A 20,168-nucleotide genomic window follows, 5' to 3' on the forward strand; every position below is an offset into this window, starting at 1 on the left:
AGGGATTGGGCAGCCACAGCTTTTCTGTGCCAGGCCCTCACCACTCCAAGCTGGCACAGAGAACCCCATTCCAGGGCAGACATAGCCTCGTGGGATAGCAGCTTCTGCAAAGGCTCTGTCCTCCAGTCCCCTGTTCATTGCTTCAGCTAAAATCACCCTGCAGCATCTCTGTGCTTGTTACGTGCCAGGTTTGACCTCAGGCGGGTGAAATTTTTGGAGTCTCTTCTTTCTGTGCTTTCAGCACATCCTTGACTATTTTCCTCCTGCATTCCCCCTCTGTGGCAGCAACCTTTGGACAGTAATTCAGCTGAGTGTACCTGCTGCAGCCAAAGGTGGGTGAGAGTCAGCACAGACAGACAAAATCCACGTTATTTGGCTCTGCTGGAGCAGCAGAGCCTTCTGTGGGAGAGTTTTACTTTCCTGAAGTCAAAGCTTGGGGAACTTGCTCCTGCAGTGACGCTTGAAATAATACCCAGCAAAGCCACGGAGGAGACAGTGCACTGCTGGAAATCACATTTCACTTGGTGTCAGCAGTTCAGAAGAAAACCATCTGCAGGAAATTACAATGACAATTTCCTCTTGGAGTGTGGAGAAATTACAGCTGTAATCGAGGAGGCAGCCAGCAGCCTCCTCTCCCCTTACTTCTACCAATTACTCTTAAAAGTTTGAAGCCATTTCCCTGCACAGAGGTGTCYCTACTCCACCCAGAAGTGATCTTATGCGGGGAGAAAGCAGATCAGCATTTGAGCACTAGGCAGGGTGGATTTGAAATGAAATCTTTTCTGTAAGAGACACAGAGCAGAACTCAAGCCAGCTGCAAAAAGCTGCAGGTCTGCAACTCTCCGTTTGTTGGTGATGGTTTTGGGCCAAAACTGTTTGAAAGSTGATTCATGCACATGGGAAGATAACATTCATCAGAGGAAAGGAATAAAAATCTTGGGTAGAAAATGTGCTCAGGGGACAGCATTCACATGCCAGGTCTTGGTCTGGTGACACCACAAGGCCAAGGGATCCTGCCAGGCCCACAGGCAGATGGTGATAAGACAAGGGAAAATGATATTAAACTGAAAAAGGAGAGATTAGATTTGATGTCAGGAAGAAATTCTTTACTCRGAGAGTGGTGAGGCCCTGGCACAGGRTGMYCAGAAAAGCTGTGGCTGCCCCTGGATCTCTGGMAGTGTCCAAGGCCMGGCTGGATGWGGCTTGGAGCACMCTGGGACAGTGGAAGATGTCCCTGCCCATGGCAGGAGGTGGAACTGGATGATCTTTAAAACCCCTTCCAGCYAAAACCATTCTGTTTTTATAATTTCAGCAAAGGATGCAGCGTGTCTCTGAACTCAGAGCCTTCTCTGTGAGGTTTCAGCCATCCATTTGTTGCCTGAGAAGATCTTTCCCCACCACCAGCTGCCTTAGCAGTTGTCAGCATCTTCCTGCTCATCCCAGYGCTGCTGCTGGGAGTTTGATTATGATTTAATCCAGGCTTTTAGAGGAGGGAAAAAAGAAAGTTTTGACAGTTCCATATATAGCCCTCTGACTCACCGATTTCATGTGTCAAACACTAAAGACGGGTTAAGTAGAATTAAGTTCTGGATTTATTATAAATAGGCATTAAGTAACATGAATGTATTAAATTTGCATGAAAATATGGGCCCGATTCTCCAGCTCGCCCCAGRGATTTTGTTTGATGTTGATGAGATGCTCCCAGCTCTGACCATCCCCTGCAGCCCCTGTGAACTGGACCTGGTGAAGCAGGGAAACCATTGCTAGAATCAGCAAAAGTTTACGCTTTTCAGAAAAAAAAAATCAGAATCCATCCCTTAAAATAGTATAAGGAGTTTTAATTAGCCCCCAGATCTGCTGCTGAAGGAATAATTTCTCTGTGTCAATCAGTGCTAAATGTACTTGTTAAATCAGGGAAGATGGGTTAAGTTGAAAATTGCACACAAAGTCACTTTTCTTCTGTTTCTCCCAGAAGTTGGGAGACCTTTCAGATTCAGATGTTAAGGACAATCTCATCCTGCTTGGAATACTGATCTGCTGAAAAGTCCTTCCAGACAATGAAGTCACCCTCGCTGAGAGCAAGTCTGACAGYTGGGCATTGTTTGGGTGAAAAGAGTCCTCTTCAGTCAAATCAGTGCTTCTGCAATGAGGGAGACAGACACAGCCTCCACCAAATCAGAGCCCTCCTGAATGGTTTAATTTACTCACTTGTTCATTGCTAAACAATCAAGAGTTGGTCCATGGAGGAGAWCACAAAAGGGACAGACAATACAGGCTGTATTTTAAGGCTGGGCTAGTCCAAGCCAAGGGAAAACAAGATTTTGGGGGGGAATTGTTTCTGGAAGAATAATGTTCACCCCTCATCTCTATCTTTACTGAGAACTGGGGGTTTGGCCCTGTTTTTGCTGGGGGTGAGGAGAAGGGATGTGCAGAGTGACACTGCCAGGGCTACCAGGGCTGAGTGACAACCTCCCCCTTGGAGAGGTCGTGTTTATTATCCCACAGAGCTGTTGATCACGCAGGAACAGCACAAAAAACCCCGGGAGCTTCCCCCAGCCCTGGTGGGATCCTCAGTCTCCGGCGCCTTCCGAGCACGGCTCTGCCCTGGGTTGTGATATTTCTTATCAAACACCACATTCTGCTCTCTGCCGTGAATATGATTTCCAATTAAATGCCTCCTCAGAGCCTGTCTGGCTGGGAATTAGCCTGGAACTCGGTGGCTGGGCTGTTAGCTCATCAAAGTCTCTGGGATAACGGGGAGGTGCCAACGCTCTGCTCGGGGATTTTGCTGGTGGCTTTGAACTCGCCGCAGTCCTGCAAACTGGGGCAGGCTGCCCTTCTCTCACCTTCAGCKCTGCTCTGTTCCCCTCCATCCCTCGGCTGAGTAAGCAATTCCAGGSCTACAAAAAGCAGCCCCTGTGCTCCTTTCTCCCCAGGGATCTCAGAGTTTGCAGAGTTTGGGAAGGAGCGGCCACRTGTTCCAGCTTACAGGGAATRGATTATCGTGGYTCTTATGGCTCAGTTCCCAGCTCCYGTGTGTTTYCCTGCATGGAAAGGAGAGAAGCAGGCATGAATCCATCCCCTAATCTGTCACCTAACTGGTCCCTGTCCCCAGCATCCTCCCCCAGCTTGGCAGTGCCAATCGTTGCTGCTCTGGATGCCAGCAGCAGTGGTGTGTGTGGTGTGGTGATGGTCTCCTCATGAGTCAAACAGAAAAAAACAGATAAAAACCAGGCTGGAAACCCAGAAAACTGCTGGGAAGGATGGGGAGGGAGCAGCAGCCATGATCCCGAAGCACTGCTGGGGATGGTGAACCCCTGGCTGCTCCTGCTGGAGCAGGAGCCTGCAAATYCCAYGTTCTGGGTCAATCCCAAATGAGGRATTCTCTTTGCTGTGGRCACACAGCCAGGGAGGTGTCGGGGCTGGTTTTGGGGTGTGAAAACCCCTTTGGGCTGTGCAGTGTGAGGTCCTAGAAGTCCTCTTTTGATCCATTTGAGCGATCCATGGAGCTCCATCCACGCTCCATCGCGGTGACGCCGCCATGGCAACCGGGCCAGCGATGGTTCCGCAGAACCCGGGGCACAGCAGGACTGGACTGGCGCCGGTTCCCTTCCAGGTTCTCCTCTCTCCTCAGCTTCCTGCTGGAAATCGGGGTGGATCTTTGGGAATACTCAATTGCCAGCAAGGTTCTGTTTCCCAGCTGGAGAGGAACTGCAGGGCCCTGTGTGGAGCTGGGCAGTGTTGGAGGGCACAGGGGGACACATGGGGTTGTGGTGTGGCTGCTGGGGACCAGCTCTGGGGATAAGGGATTCAGGATACCCTCCAGTGCCCTCCTGACATCAGTGGGACAAGGGATCCAGGTGTTCTACAGGGTGGGGGGGGACTGGCCTTGCTGGAATTTCTATGGAAACCCAGGTACTGAACGGGGTGGAACAGCTCAAACCATCTGTTCCTCCCCTACTTACAAAACTCGACAATTTCACGATGACATCACCAGAAAACGCTCTCCTTTTATCCCTCTGGCAGCCATCTGTGATGGTTTCCTCATGTGCCAAACACGCGAGCGGGTGCTGAGGGATGGGCAGGAGGACACGGCCGCCCCATCGCTCCTGTTTCGTTTCTTCCCTTGGAAAGCGACCCCGCGCCCGCGGAGTTTCACTCGTTCCCTTCCCGAGGCGCCTGCGGAGCCACCGGCAGAGTTAGAGGGGAAAAATGATGGGCTTAAAGGTGAAAAAGGAGGGCAAAGTGAAACTGAACTTCACAGGGGCTGGGGAGGATCTSCTGTGKGGAWATTACCYGTGGAAATACGCGGCCAGGAAGGGGAGCCAGGATGGCAAAGTGCTGGGTAACCGTGGGGCTGATTCTGCYCRCCCTCCTGTGCCAGGAATGAGGAGCTGGGCTGAGATTTGGGCATTGGGTAGCTATGGGGCTGATTCTGCCCACCCTCCTGTGCCAGGAATGAGGAGCTGGGCTGAGATTTGGGCATTGGGTAGCTATGGGGCTGATTCTGCCCACCCTCCTGTGCCAGGAATGAGGAGCTGGGCTGAGATTTGGGCATTGGGTAGCTATGGGGCTGATTCTGCCCACCCTCCTGTGCCAGAAATCAGGAGCTGGGCTGAGATTTGGGCGTTGGGAGGGGCAGAGTTGGGGCACAGGGGTCAGCTGAGAACCTGTATGTTCTGACTGCCCTCAGTGCTTACTTGTTGGGCAGTTTCTCAGCTAAAAGTCACCTTCCCGTGGTTGGGAATAGGAGCATTTCCACTCCACTCCTGGGCAAAATCAGCTGCAAAATTGGGCTGGGTAAAATTCATCCATGTCCCCAGCACGAGTGGCTCTGGCTCTGACTCACGTGGTCCTCACTGTTGTGCTGGTGACAAAAGAGGACCTGTCACCTGCCCTCCTCACTGGCAGAGGTCTGTCCCTGCCCTGGAATTGAGGTGCTGGTCCAGCTCAGCCAGTGCCATGTGTTTTGKGTGGGGATGGATAACTCAGGGATGCCAGAGAGGAGGTGGTGATGCCACTCACCCACTGGCACCGTGAGCAAACCCTCCCTCCCTGTGGCAGAGGAGAGAGGCCTCGGCCAACCAGGACCCTTCGGACATGCCTGAGAAGGAGAGGAACAAGAAGGCTAAAGTGTCCATCAGGCGGCTGCAGACCCATTATCATGATGAAGCGTACAAAAGGAGATTTTACGATGCYGATATCTGGCGGCAGATACAGGCTCAGGAGTGAGTACAGCTCTGCTTGGCCTCCTGGGGTTTGGGGAGTTCCTCCACACCGAGGTCACAGATTTACAGAATYCCATGGGCAGGGACACTTTCCACTATCCCAGGYTGCTCCAAACCCTGTCCAACCTGGCCTTGGACACTTCCARGGATGGARCAGCCACATTTTCWCTTGACAACCTGTGCCATCTGATCTAAATCTCTCCTCTTCCATTTAAAACCATTCCTTCTTGTCCTATCCCATGTAAAAAGTTGCTCCCTCTGTTTTTATAAAAACTTCTGGGGACCGCAGTGCAGAGATGGGGAGGGATAAGGACTTGCCCTGGCTGATGGGCTGTGCTAAATGTCATTTGTCATTCCATTTTTACAGAAAAGCAATAGCAGATCTGAAGCATGAGCACAGGCATGTGACACTAACGCTGAGCCAGATCTGCTCCCCGAGTAATACGTTGCTGGACAACAGGAATCGGATGAAGGTCGAAAGGCTTTTTCAGACCAAAATGCACAATGATGCCTTGATCAAAGAAAGAAAAGCTCAGTTGGATGACCTGGTCAAGCAGGTGAGAGCACYGGGACTGCTCCCTCTCTGAGCACAGCAGGGCAGCTGCAGAGTGAGAGCTGTGGCTGAAACTCCTCAGTGTAAAATTAATTTAATTCAGGCCTTGGAATGTTCCTTCTGCCAATGACAAATTGCAAAGCCAGGTTCCCACTCGAGTCAGCAGCACTGACTGGAAAAATGAGGTTGGACTCAACCTGGGGCCACAAACATCCCTCTCTTTCTCCCTTCACTCTTTTTAWTCTCCTGAAAAAGRGGTAAAACTGGAACAGCGCTGCCTGAGATGAGGTAGAAGAGCAGCAACATCTGAGGGATGTCCCATCCCTTCTCCAGGACATCCTGGTTGGGTTTGGACAGCAGTGGGGTGGAAGGCCACGGCAAATGTGGGTCTATGGAAGGGACAGGTCCCTTCAGTGCTGTGAGCAGCTGCCCCTGCTGGAAGCCAGGAACGTGCTGGGATCGTCTGCAGCTGCTGGAGGTGCTGCAGAGTGTTCTGACAGGGTTAGCTCTCAGCCAGGGATGAGAACTCTGCTGCAGAGTGTTCTGACAGGGTTAGCTCTCAGCCAGGGATGATAACTCTGCTTGCCTGAGTCATCCCTCCCCCACCTGCCCCCTGCTTCGCTCTTCTCCACCTGCTTCGTTCTTCCATGGATTCATTTCCTCTGGATCTCCCCATTTCTGGCAAAAGCTTTGCTTTCCTCTGCTCGTTACCGACCAGAACCGCATGGATCCCTGCCTGGCCAGCACAACACCAGAGCCCCATCCTCCCTGCCCCTTTCACTCCACAGAGCGCTGCTCTGAAGTGTTCAACACCTGCTAGAATTTCCCCCAAATGCAGCTGACACAAAAATAAACCCATTCCCAGTCACAGTTTGTGTTTCTGCACGTGCAGGATGGGATCCTTCGGGATTAAAGCCGCTCCTCTAACTGTGAGCTCATTATTGTTCAGGTCAACAGAGGGGTTTTCTTTGGCTCCAGGTCCTGACAAGAGTCCAGAACGTAGGGGTGGAGATTCTACTTCCCAGTTTTTGTTTTTTTTCCCCTTTGCATGTGTGCAGGTCCTAGAGCTGGAAAAAAAGATTGTGAAGCAGAGAAACATAAACTGGAGGTTGTTGGAAGCAAGGAGTCACAAACACCTGCAGAAGAAGATTGAAATTCTGGAGATGCGTCTAAGTAAAGTAAGGAAACATTTTGGGGACTTTTGGAGGGCACGTGTGGGGTCTGTGACCTTTTTGGACAGGACAAAGCACAGTGGTGCAAATGGATTTGGTTGACTCAAGCTTCATAAAGCACCTGGCTTGTTCCCCTGTCCTGATCATTCCCAGAATATCCCAAAGGCTCCTTCGGGCTGGGTGACCCAAATGCAGCTCCTGTGCTGTGCCAAGAGGCCTGAAGGTCTGCACCTGCTCTGTGATCAAACCAGGCTGCCTGGAGCCACCAGCTCCAGGGCTCTGCTGTGACAGACCTGGTTTTGTGTCACCTTCTCTCTTTTTGAGGAGGAGGACAGAGCTCCAAACCTCTCAGGCTGTGTTTGCCCTGGTCAAGGTCTTTAAGCAGAGACCTGAACTCTCCATCCCCCACCAATCCCAAACCTTGGGCTTTGCTCTCCCCAGGTCACCGTGCGTTACAACACCATCATGACCAGGAACAACACGCTCCGGGAGGAGATCGTGAGGCTGCAAATCCACAAAGCCATTTATGACAATTACTACTGGAAGGTGGAGAGGAAGCTGGTCCGGCAGAACAAGCTGCTGACCGCTGCTGTCGAGCAAGCCACTGAGGACTACGAGCAGTGGTAGGTCAAATCTTGTCAAAACGTGGCATCTGGGCAAAGATTGGGGCTGATGGGTGATGCCAGCGAGTCAGAGAGACTGACTGAGCCAAGCTGGGTGCCCCCAAAATGTTTTATTCCACCTGTCCAAGATGTTTCTTTGGATATTTCTTTGGGGTGAATTGCCCTGTGGAAAAACCTCTTTTCTCCGAGTCCCAGCTGAGCTGGTGGACAAAACCCCACCTAAAGCTGTTTGCTGCTAACATCTCCATCCAGATGAGAGCTGGGAAGGGGCACAGCATCACAGGGATTGGCAGGGGGATGCACAGGAATGGTTTAGGAATAGAGAGAAACCCACAGACAGGGGGTGAGCGCTGCTCTCTGCGCAGGATGGACGATCTGGCGCGGATCTCGGACATTCGGGAAGTGCGCTGCAGGGAAACCATCCAGTACAACATCAGGATGCTGGAGAGGAAGTGTGCCCTTTACCAGGAGACCAGACTGAAAAATTTCTTCCTCGCCAAGTGCACGGATCTGTCGAACCTGAAGGAACAGGCCAAAGCGAGAGAAGGTATCAGAGGAGAATGTGTGTGACCAGGAACACAAACCCCTAATCTGCAGAGCTGGTGGAGGGGCTGCTTGTGGTGGTTTGTAGGGTTGCACCCCAAAAGCAGGAGCCCTGCCCTGCCTTCACCCTGCAAGCAAAAAGAAAAAGTGAAAAAAAGAGTGAGATTGATGGCCTTGGGGTGTTCCTGGGGCAGGGAGCTGCTCCTGTGTGCAGCCACGGCTCCTTTTATCACAGAATGGTTTGGGCTGGAAAGGACCTTAAAATTTATCCAGTTCCACTGCTCTAGTGAGGGCAGGGACAATTCCCACTATCCCAAGCTGCTCCTAGCCCTGTCCAGCCTGACCTTGGACACTTCCAGAGATCCAGGGGCASYCACAGTTTCTCTGGGCACACTCTGCCAGGGCCTTACCACCTTYATGGGGAAGAATTCYTCCTAATCTCTGATCTAATCTTATCTACTGTAATCAATCTATTATCCTGGGATCCCATGGTGTTTCCTCCATTCCCATGAGATTCCTGCTGAGTTCCCTGGTGGAAGAGGCACCCCCAGCCCCACACCAAACCCCACAGCGCCGCAGGGATGGCTCTGCAAAGGGCAGCCACGGCTCTGTGTCTCTTCCTCAGCCCTCGAGGCAGCCGAGCGGGCCAAGAGGAGCCAAAAGGAGACCTACGAGGTGGCCTACAAGCGTCTGCTGGAGCTGTCGGATGGAGACATCGACAGTTTCCTGGAGGATTTCCTSGAAAAGGACCGGAGGTTCTTCATCCTCTTTGGCTATGCYATCAGGCTGAACGTCAGGGTTGAGGGTCTCCAGCAGAGGATCCAGCAGATCCAGGTCGGTTTTGGGGTCCCTTTCCAGGCAGAGYTTTAGGGTCGGGGTGGGTTTTTTCCTGTCCGAGTGTCCRGCATCATTGCCCAGACCAGAGCCCRGCTCCGGCCACRCGGGTGRGATTGGGGGGACAAAAAAAGCCGAAACTGCGCCGTGTTCTGAGTCAGCAGCACTGACTGGGGCCACAAACATTCCTCTCTTTCTCCCTTCACTCTTTTTATWCTCCTGCAAAGGAGAATAACGCGTCTCAATGCTGCCACCGTGTACCCAGCACAAATAATGCAGCGTTCCTCCAGCCTGGAGCGGGGTTATCCATGCCCTGCCCTCTCCGCCTGGCCATCTCCCTGCTCCCTGGGCTGAGGAATGTCCATGTGGCACGTCAGGCAGGCATTCCATCGCCCCCTCGGCGTGTTTGTGTCCCCGCAGGACGATATGGTGTCCACCACAGCGGAGCAGGAGCAGGCGGAGGCGACCCGGACTGAAGTCCTGCAGGATCTGGAGGTACGGCGGCCGTGAATTCCCTCGGGAAGAGCAGCACATCCTTGTATGTCCCAGCACTGCTCCTCTGTCCAGCGGCTGGAGAGGTGTGGGCAGAAAAGGKCCCTGCAAAGGTTTGAGCAGATCTGAGTGCGTGGTGAGAGGGTGGCTGGGGGATCCTGCCAGCCCTGGGGGGTTTGGGATGCCCTTCACAGAGCCTGTTCCTGCAGGGGTGGCAGCATCCCACAGCCTCTCCTGGGCTGTGTCCTTTATTTCGTGTTTTAAGAGCTCTGTGGGGGTGGCCAAACCCTGGATCAGTCTGCTCAGAGAGGGTTTGGGGTATCCCCCAAAAATTTTCTGGACACCATCCTGTGCTCTGGGATAGCCCTGCCTGGGCAGAGGTTGGATCACCTGACCCACTGTGGTCCTTTCCATCCTGTGATTCTGAAAACTCTGTGACTGAAACTTTGCAGCTTTGGGGTGGTGGGATCAGGGCGGGGCTGCTGTGACACCCGACAAAACCTTTGCTGACAGAAAAAACTAACAAAGACCACCGAGGAAGCCAACTGGTACGAAAATAAATGCAAAGAGAGCAGCAAAATCCTGGGACAGGTCCAATCCCGCATGGAGACCCTCCTGAAGGACCTGGACTGYGACACCTCGAAGATGGTGAAGCCTCTTGGGCAGAGCTTGGTGCCAGTTTTTGGTAGGTCAGGGCTCTCCACTGCCCACTCGTGCTGTGTTTTAACTGAGCTTTTGTTTGCCCCTGCCCCATCAGCTGTGGGTGTCCCCAAGGTGAATTTACAGCACCAAATTCCCAGCGAATTCGGGAGCTAAGCTGGATGTAAAAATCCCAAATCCTTATCTTGGCTCTGGGAGTTGAAGCGAGGTGGGRGTTGGCCTCTTCTCCYAGGCAGCCAGCAAGAGGATGAGGGGAATTGCACTGGGGGAGGTCCAGGTTGGATATCAGGAAAAATTTCTTCACTGAAACAGTGGTGGAGCACTGGAATGGGCTCCCCAGGGAGGTGGTGGAGTCACCATCCTTGAAGTGTTCCAGAAATAAAGGGGATTTATCACTTCACTGTGTGGTTTGGCAGGTGTGGGGATATTCATTTGAAGGTTGGGCTTGGTGATCTTGGAGGATTTTTTTCCAACCTTAATAACTGTGATTCCACAATTCCGTGACCCAACCTTGCCAGGGTGGGTTTGGGCAGGGTCCTGGCGTGGGGACAATGTGGGACACTGCGGGACATCGTCCTCCTTGCCACCCAGGTCCCGTGGAGGATAAGATCAAGGAATTCCTGCTGAGGGARTCCCTGCTGCGCTACACATCCGTGGACCGTGAGGAGCGCTCCAAAGCCTTTGTCAGCCCCCTGCAGGGAACCTCGGAGCTCCTGTGGGTCATGGACCGGACCAAGCTGTGCCCRGCACCCCCCGACCTGGACACGGCTGACCCCAAGACCGGTGAGCAGAGAGCGGGGCAGYCACGGGGGAATTGAGGAACGGCCGCTGTCCGGCCAACCCCATACCCTTCCCAATTAATCCCAACAACCCTTCCCTGCCCCACCGCGTGTATGGGGGCTGTGAATGTGTGTATGATGGGGTGGCCGCTCTCTCGGGCAGGGGAAGTGCCGCTGGGCCGGGAGGAGCTGCGCCAGCTCATCCTCCAGAGGCAGGAGGARGAGCAGACACGGCCCTCCAGCTCGGGCAGGAGGAGGAGGAGGCTGACATCGAGGAGCCCGTCAGAGACGGATTAAAGAAGCAGTTTCATTCCGGAGCTCCTGCGCCCCGCACCTCATTCCATCTCCCTCCTCTGGAAGGAGCCCAGCGCCTTCCACAGGCTGCAAGATGATTTTTTGTTTTGGCATGAATTCACCCARTGCTGACAGCGCCCGCAGCTGGGGGCGGGATCAGCTGCTCTACCGGGGGGTGACATCCCTGTCACWCTGCCCAGCCGGACATGGGGACCTCGGGGACATGGGGACCTCGGTGCCAGTCCTGCACTGTGCCCCAGGGCAGGTGGGGTACAGGGGATGGTGAGTGTGCTCACGGGGTGCTCCCTGCCAAACTGGCGGAAGGTGACAACTCGCTGCTGCTGAGGTGAATCCAAGCTCAGTGCTGGCCCTGGGCTGTGGGACCGGGTGGGGACAGGCTGGTTGGGACTGGGAGTGGCAGGCAGCGAGGCAGAGGGACTCAAGGGCACATCAGGGTGATGATCTGTATGTTTGGGACACCCAAGGGCTGCCATGGGGCTCAGGGACACCACACGAGCCCAAGCACTGCTCACACCAACAGCTGCGTTTCCTCTTGCCAAAGGGCAGTTTAATGTGGATGCCATTCCCGTGCCAAATCCCCATTCCCGTGCCTCTCCGGGGGAAGAGGAAAGGGAAACCCCCSTGTGACCTGGGCAGAGGTGATTTTGCAGTGCCAGCCCCAGCCCTGAGCCAGCCCTAGTCCTTCTCTTCGCCGTGAGTGATGACATGGACCAGGTTCTTGTAGTCCAGATTGCCCGACATGTCCGGAGGGAAGGCAGCGAACATCTGATCGATCTGAAAATGTGTCATGGAAAGGGTTTGGGACTGGGGCTGGGAGAATTGATGGGGCTTATTGGGATGGAGGGCACGGGAGGATGGCAGAGGGTGSAAAGGAGCTCGTACCTCTTCCTGGGAAAACCTCTCTCCCTGTGTCATCAGCATTTCTTTGATGCTGCGAACGAGAGAGCACAGTGAACGCTGGGGGGGCCCTCATGGGGACATTCCCCCTCACCCCCAGGCACCCCTGCACTCACTAGGCAGATTTCAGGCCTTTCCCCTCGGGGTCAAACACCTTGAACGCATTCAGGATCGTCTCCTCCGGGTCAGCRCCTGCGGGTGACAGAGCCATGGATGTTGGAGACAGTGAAGCAGGAAGGCAGCTGCAGCCTGCTGCTCCCCACAGCCTTGGGGGGAAGATGGGGGGCAGCCTGGAAAGCGGGGTCCCTGCAGGATGCTGACCCCACAGCTGGAAACTTGAGTGAGGTTGGTGGCATGTAGAGGGACAGCAGCAGGGTCGTGGTGTGAGCACGGAGCAGGCGGTGCCGCCACCGCTCCGGCATCCGGCGTTTATCTAATCTTTGGAGTGTATTTATAGAGCTCCAGGCACAGCCCCTGGGGCCCTGGAAGACCTTGGAGATCSGCAGGAGGCTGCATTCCTTGGGTTGAGTGTTTTTGATTTGGGGTGCAGCTGGATGGGGTGATGGGTCCAGTTCTGGCTGTAGCCAGAGTGACCACTGGTGGCACTGATGACCACAGCAGCTCCGAGGTGCTGCAAGAGCTCCTRTCCCCTTTTCCTACAGGGACAGCAGCAGCGTGGCATTTAGGTTTTGTAATGACTGGGGAAACTGAGGCACGGAGACCCTCTCATACCCCCCAGCAGGTTGGGGAAATGTGGGATGAGCTCCAGATCTAAGGGCTTAGGGACAGTTGGGGTCACAAATCAGCAGGAATTTTGGGGCACAGGGATGCCACTGACCACTCCCCAGCCCCCCAGGGCCCTCTCACCCTTGAGCTTCTCCCCAAACATGGTGAGGAACACGGTGAAGTTGATGGGGCCCGGTGCCTCCTTTATCATCTCGTCRATCTCCTCGTTTTTCACGTTCAGGCGCCCTGGGGAGAGCAGCTTTGGGTCAATCGTGGGTCTGTGCCGAGCTCTGTGTGCTGGGGGCTAAAATACACACCAGGACCCTTCCCTGGGGGTTTTATCCAGCTGGAGGGAAGGGACACATCCCTGGGGAGCCACCTCTGGCAAGGAATGGGAGTGAGGTGGGAGAATCATCTCCAGCTCTGCCTCCTCAGGCTCCGGGATCACAGAAAAGCGGGATGGGAAGGACTGAGCTGTGCTGCTTCCTTCCCTCACTGCCCCACCTGCTCCASCCCTCCTTGGAAGTGTTTTGGATCTGGGGTTCTCCCTGTCCCCCAGCACCAGAAGCAAACGGGACTGAATGCCTGCCTCCTTTCTCCTGAGGTTGGGTTGTCCTTGGAATTCCCGAGCCCCGTTGCTGATTCACGCTGACCCCGCCAAACTCGCGGCGTCACAGCCTCCCCTAAATCCCCTAAATCCCCTTAATGCCCACACCCCGCTGGGATGCCGTGGGATGGGCACAGCCAGGTGCTTCTGAGCACGGGAAAGGCAGGGAATGTTTGGCTGTGGAGTCCAGGATCTGCCTCTGGTGCCAGCGGGATAAAGCAGCGCTGCTGTGGGAGCTGCTCSGGGTCACCCRTGCGGGATCTCCYGGGCTGACRGGCTYGGGTTCAGATCAGGAGARTTTTAGCAAAATGGGAGATTCAGTYCATGGCAGGGGCTTGGTTAAATGGGGACACCCCCCTCATTAATTTCACCAATKAATGAGTCTAATTTTGGCAAAGCTGCTGGGGTGGGGAGGCTGCAGAAGGGGCCTCACCGAGGGCAGCAAAGGTGTCTCTCAGATCTGCCTTGTCGATGAAGCCATCCCGGTTCTGATCCATGATGGTGAATGCCTGGAAGCACAGGAGGAGGGCAGGGAGTGCAGGGAAAGGGGGAATTGTCAGCCTTGAATGCCTTTTTCCTTCTCCCTTTAGTGTGGATGGAATAGGGGTGTTTTGAGCCCTCCCAGGACGGGTTCTAGGGGCTTTACCCTAATCCAGCCCAGCCCTGCACCCTGGGGCGATGGCAACCCAAACCCCACAATCCCTGCACTTTCACCCCAGGGTGAGACCAGGACAGAGCCACCAACTCCTCCAGCTGGGAGGAGACCAGAATCTGGGACCAGAATCCTGCTCAGATCCACGTGCCTGCCATGCAGGGGTGAGAGCTGGGAGATGTTTCCCAGCTCCTCCTGGGACGAGGGCTCCTCGGAAGATCGGAGGCAATGCAGGATTTAACATCAAATTTTGTCACCRAGCTGTTATTCTCACTTTTAAAACAAAACTCCCCAAACCTGGGCATGCCACCTCCTGGTGTGAACCAGCTGTCTCTTGAGAGCCCCAAGGAAAGAGCTGAAGGTCACATCCCGTCAAGGACCTTCGGTCCTTCTCACCAAACCCACCCTACCTCTTTGAATTCCTGGATCTGGGCCTGCTCGAACATGGAGAAGACGTTGGAATTTGCACCTTCAATCCTCTTCTTGGCTTTCTTGGGAGCCTGCAGGGGTCCGAGTATGTGCCATTAACTCACCAGCTTTTTATGGGGTGGAATAAAAGCGTGAAACTGTTCTGTTCTTACAGACTCCTGGGCTGGGGCTCTCTTCCCTGGGGCTCTGGGGTGTTAAGATTCCTGCTGAAATTACAGCTCCCGGTGAATTTAGCCAAATAGGTGGAAGGAAAGGAGTGAAATCACTTCTCCCAGCTGCAGGTAAAAGGGTCAGCACTGGGACTCCTCCGGTTTTGGGAGCATTGCTGAGGCTGCACACGAGGGCTGTGCTCACTCAGTGCTTTTCTACCCTGCTCTACAGATATTAAAATGTGCCTTAATTAAAAATCTGCCTCCTCCTGCACGGAGGCTTGGAACGACCAGAAATGGGTCAATGTGTGTTTTAAAGAGGACTGAAGGGTCCCTCAGTGTCCCATCCTGCCCATCCCTCATTCCAGCGCTCGCTCCTGCAGCCGTTTCCTCCTCGGTCATGAGGAGGGTTTTGGGGGACAAAACGGCCCTTTCTCTCGCTGCATGAAGGATGGAAAGGAGAAAAATGGCATTTGTACCCCAAAACACTCTGCCCACACTCAAAAGCACTGCTAGCAAGGGAGACACCTCTCGGTTCTCTTTGGCATGCTGCTGATGCAGCCAGATGYTCCCCAATTTTCTCACCCCCTTTCCAGGGCAGAAAAGACCCTTTGACCCTCAACTCCCTGTTGCCTCCATCTCTCCCTGCTCGTTAAAACCGTTCTGCTGAAAAATCTGAAGGCTTTTGTCTCTTCCCGCTGGAGCTTTGGGCTCTGGGTACTCACCATGGCTCTGCTCAGCTGCCGAGGGGTGTCCCGGAGGCACTCCCTCGCTCCCCCCGGCTCAACAATAAATACACCCCCCTCGGGGTTAAAAATAGCCCCATGCCCACTTTTGGCTGTAATAGGTAAATTGGCTGCCCCCAGCCCTGTTGTCTCTGCCTTTCCCCGTCCCTCCCTCTCCCTCTAATCTGGAATAGCAGCTTGTTGTTGTCACCGGCTGACGTGACATGTGAGCCCGGCAGGGTTTCAAGGTTAACGAAGCGCCGGGTGGCCCCCAGCTCGCACCCGGGGGATGCTGACCCGGCTCCGCACGGGAACAATCCCACCTGCCTTTGTCACTCGGGATGGCGCCTGGGACAGCGGAGAGGGAGGGGTTGGCCCCAGGGGACCCTCCCCGCTACAATCCCGCAAGTTTTGGGATGTGGATGGTTTTTTTTTTTTCCTTGGAGCTTCCAGGCATCTCTCAGAGCTCCCGTCGCAGCGGTGGCAGGGCACAGCCGGAGGCAGAGGAACCTCCCTGCGCTGGGATCGCCTCCTTTGGGATGCTCCAGGAGCAGGATGCCTGCTCATCCTGTCCCACACAGCGCTGCAGCCCCATCCCGGAGCGCTGTGGAGAGGCCGGAGGGGGATGCTGAGCTCCCCCAGAGCCGGGCGGGCACCAAGGGCCGCTCTCTCATGTGTCACCCTGCCCTGAGGCACCTGTCACCCAGTTAAGCCGAACATTTGCTCGCCCTGGTCCCGGTGGGACACACGCATTTAACTCTCTCCACCCTGGCGCTGCCCGGGCACTCCGCTCGGCATTCCCGCAGCGAGAKCCAAGGAATCCACGGGCAGAAAGGCAGGCAGCAATCCCGCAAAACCCCTCCGTGTCTGCTGCCCTTGCGGAGCAGCTCTGGAGGCTGCCAGGAGCGGGGTCTTGATGGTTCCCTTTTGTCTTGGRTATTTTTAGCCTGTTGGTTTTATCTCCCCTCCCTGTCGCCTTGCCCGGGAGGGGACCGGAGGAGGATGCACGGCCACGCTGGGGTGACAATGRTGCTGGCAGCCCATCAGCCCCACAATGAGGTGCCTGGCATGGCCATGGCTCGGTGGCGGTGGCCTGGTGGCCTCGGTGCCCGGCATTGTCCCCTCTGCGTTCCGAGGAGGGCGGTGGGCGAGAGGGGAGGGCTGGGAACAAAAGGGATTGTGAAACCGGATCCCTGGAACTCCGGGCTCTGCCCAGACGCTGCCCTTGYTCTCCCGGAGGTCACAAATAYCGTKTTTAATCCCTGGCACTCGCCGCCCKCCCCGAGCCAGCGGGGATGGCATTTACGGGGAGGATTTCAGTAGGCAGCGGGGAAATGTGCCGGGAAAAGTGCCTGGAGAGGAGAAAAACTCCTGATCCGGGAATGATCATCTCGTCCGGATGGAGCTGCCGCTCAGGGAAGGGATTTCAGGATGCGGTTTGGGGTCTGTGCGAGCAGAAGGGCAGGRGAAAGAGCCGCGGGGGCAGAGCATGGGCCGGGGATGAGGGGGATCAATCTCAGCACGGCCGGGTCCCTCCTGCTGCCAAGTTCAGCCGGATTCATCGGGCCAAGCCGAGCCCAATTACCTTAATTTGTGGCATTAAGGAAAAATCCATAAGCATCAGGGAAGTGATGTGTGGTGGTTTCCACAGGGCTGCTCGGCCCTGGAGCCACCGGCGCCGCCTGGGCGCTGCCCGTGCCCGGCTCCGTGTCCGGGCTGGGGCACGGCCGGCAGCGTGGGAGGAAGCCCTGGAGCTGGGGAGATCTCCCAGGATGTTATTTTTTCAGGAATAACCTTTTTTTTTACCTGCCCAGCCTGGAAAAGGCCAGGCTTGGGTCTCTCCCCGGCGCTGCCAAGGTTGAGGTTGGGGTGAGGCGGTGGCTCGGGGCTTCGAGGGGTCGGCGATGCCAAGAGGGGCACAGAAATCGGGGTAGGGATGGGGTGCAGATGGCACCCTGGGTTTCTGCTGTCGTTTTTAAGACGATGCATCTGCCCCACTGCTCACTTATCGCTGTCAGCCCAAATCCTCTGCGCTGCACGGGCCGGCTCCTGCAGATGGAAGCGCCTCCAGGCCCGCCCTATCCTTCTCCTGCTGTGGATTTTGGGGGGCTCGCTGGCTCCCGGGAAAATCTGAGCTCTTTAAATACGTCTGTGTGCACAAATCCGCCTCYGGAGCCCCGTAGCGAACAAAAGGGTTGCAGGAAAGCGGCTGCAGCCGTGAATGGATGTCGAGGAGCAACGCACGCATCCGCGCCGCGGCAAAATCAAGCATCGTCCCTTCTTATCTGCAAAAGAGCCTGTGTTTTACATGAAAAAGCCTTTCTAATTAATAGGCCAGCCCCTCTTGAGCTCGATAAAAAATGGAGTCAAAAGGATTTGATTAACCCCGGCTCCGCGCCGGGTGCGCGCTCTGCCGGGGCCTGCCCGGTGCCGATAAGGGCTCCCGGGGATCCCGGCAGCGCCCCGGTACCCCCGAGGCTGATTTGGGGGTGTCCAGATCACCGGGGTGCTCCAGAGCCAGCCCGAACCGCCCCTCGCTCCGCACCGGTTCCTTGTGAATATCCTTCGCTCCGGTATTTTTTTTTTTTCTGTGATCAGACACATTTGACTAAACTAATACATATGTATACACTCCGGGACGCTCCCATCCAAACCAATGTAAATTACCTCTGACCGATACGTTTTCCCAGGAAATCAATGCATTTTAACGCTGGATAATATTTATGAAATTGAATTTTTTTTTATTGAAGCTAATGCAATTCCCTTCTGTTTTATGCATTTTTATTAAACTAATGCATTTTAAATTAAACTGTTGTATATTAACTACAATGGCTACTGGTACTTACAGTAAAATAATATATGTTTGCTGAAATCAATACATATTCCAAACCTGGGAATTTCCAGTTAACAAGGCTATATCAAACATAACAAATGCATGTAGCTACTTAATTTGATGCTTATATACGCTGGCTGCTGTATTTGTTTATTGGTAATGATTAYTTTAAACGGGGGAAAGCATTTTGAAGGCAGAAAGATGGATTTCTGTGCAGCTCAGAGCTGCAGTTGGAAGCTGCCTGAGGTGGTCACCCCATCCCTGGTGCTCGCATGGGGGTGATGGCTCAAATTCGTCTCTGCYTCAGCTGGTTTTTGTGYCCTCTGTCACATCCCTGTGCCTCCYATGGCRTGAGGTTTTGGGGACATCCTTTCCTTGCTCACCTCACAGCCCTTTTTTGCTGGCAGCACCCTCAGGAGCTCTTGGGGTTTTTTTTTCCCCCTCTTCCTGTGGTGTTCAGAATGTTTCCATCTTTAACAGCTCATCCAAGACAGGTTTGATGCCTGATTCAGCTCCGTTTTCCCTCGGAACATCGCAGTGCCATGGTTGTGGCCAGGAGGGTTTGCCCAACTCAGGAGTTTGGGGAAAAGCTGCCGCTTGCCAAACCGAGCCGGGGAGCGATGGGGACGAGAACGGGGACCAGGACAGACAATTCCTGAGCTCTGGCAGGTCCCGGGGCTGTCCCTGAGAACAGGATGCGGCCCCGAAGAGGGAAGGTGGCCCTCTTGGCCTCCCGAGCCGCAGCATCGACAGGGAACGCCACAAATAGCAGCGATATCCGCCCAGCGCACGAGAACGGCGCCGGAGTCGAGATAACTCGGGCGGAGCAATAAAAGAGGAAAATTAATTAAAGAGCATGTGCTAATTGTAGGGGGAATGCGTGTGGGAATAAGGAGCCGAGGGGTCTGGGCACCCTCCGTGCTCATCCCGGGGGGCAGCGAGGGCTGAGGCCGGGCACGACTCAGCGAGGGGAGCCAAGGGGTGCCGTGATCCCCCCGGTGCCTCACCCTGCACTCCTCAGCGTCCTCCTGGCGGTGTCCGCACCCTGACCGGCCGTGTCCCCGCCGTGTCACCGCCGTGTCCCCCCCGTGTCACCGCTGTGTCCCCCGACCCGGCCCGCGGGGACGCGCTGCAGCTCCCGAGGCGGCCGCCAGGTGGCGATGTTGGAGCGGGCGCTGCCCGGAGTCGGCGGGAGCGGGGAGAGGAAAGGGATTGGGAAAAGGATGGGAAAGGATTGGGAAAGGGATGGAAAAGGATGGGGAAAAGGATGGGGAAAGGATGGGAAAGGGATTGGAAAAGGATTGGGAAAGGGATGGGAAAAGGATGGGAAAGGAATGGGGAAAGGATGGGAAAGGGATTGGAAAAGGATTGGGAAAGGGATGGGAAAAGGATGGGAAAGGGCGGGAAAGGGATGGGGAAAGGGATGGGAAAAGGATGGAAAGGGATGGGAAAAGGGATGGGGAAATGGATGGGAAAAGGGATGGGGAAAGGGATAGGAAAAGGATTGGAAAGGGATGGGAACGGAATGGGATGGGGAAAAGGACTGGGGGAAAGGGATAAGAAAAGGGATGGGAAATGGATGGGGGAAAGGGATGGGAGAAGGGATAGAAAAAGGATGCAATGGGGGGAAAGGGATGGGAAAGGGAATGGAAAAAGGATGGGAAAGGAATGAGAAAAGGATGGGAAAGGGATGGGGAAAGGATGGGGAAAGGGATGGGAAAAGGGATGGGAAAAGGGATGGGGGAAACGGATGGGGATAAAATGAATGGGTGAAACAGCCACAGGAAAAAATAGGGAGGGATGAGGAGAAAAATGTGAGGGAAAAGGTTGGGGGACAGGGATGGAGGGAGAAGGCAGGGAGAGGAGCAGGAGGGTAAGAAGCAGAGGGGAGAGGAGCAAGGGGAGAATGAGGAAAGGCTGGAGGATGAGGGCAGGCTGCAGGGACAGGGGA

The 20,168-nt window shown here is 54.9% G+C and overlaps 2 protein-coding genes across 2 annotated transcripts; one reads left to right on the forward strand and one right to left on the reverse strand.

The window, feature by feature from the left end:
• Positions 1-3,503: 3,503 nt before the first annotated feature.
• On the forward strand, positions 3,504-11,258 carry CCDC63 (coiled-coil domain containing 63). The gene is made up of 11 exons (XM_057377797.1): positions 3,504-3,686; positions 5,065-5,228; positions 5,596-5,785; positions 6,840-6,959; positions 7,395-7,576; positions 7,942-8,123; positions 8,745-8,953; positions 9,374-9,448; positions 9,959-10,130; positions 10,697-10,888; positions 11,048-11,258. The coding sequence occupies exons 1-11, from the start codon at positions 3,504-3,506 to the stop codon at positions 11,179-11,181; spliced, it is 1,803 nt and encodes a 600-aa protein (XP_057233780.1). The 3' UTR covers positions 11,182-11,258.
• Positions 11,259-11,729: 471 nt separating this feature from the next.
• On the reverse strand, positions 11,730-15,412 carry MYL2 (myosin light chain 2). Its single transcript, XM_057377803.1, has 7 exons — positions 15,385-15,412; positions 14,492-14,581; positions 13,863-13,938; positions 12,964-13,068; positions 12,213-12,288; positions 12,082-12,130; positions 11,730-11,973 (listed from the first exon to the last, which is right to left on the reverse strand). Exons 1-7 carry the CDS (start codon positions 15,385-15,387, stop codon positions 11,875-11,877), a joined length of 498 nt encoding a protein of 165 aa, XP_057233786.1. The 5' UTR covers positions 15,388-15,412; the 3' UTR covers positions 11,730-11,874.
• Positions 15,413-20,168: the final 4,756 nt, after the last annotated feature.

This window comes from Malurus melanocephalus, unplaced genomic scaffold, assembly GCF_030028575.1.
Source record: "Malurus melanocephalus ecotype Western Australia unplaced genomic scaffold, MMel_1.1 scaffold_325, whole genome shotgun sequence".
NCBI lineage: Eukaryota > Metazoa > Chordata > Aves > Passeriformes > Maluridae > Malurus > Malurus melanocephalus.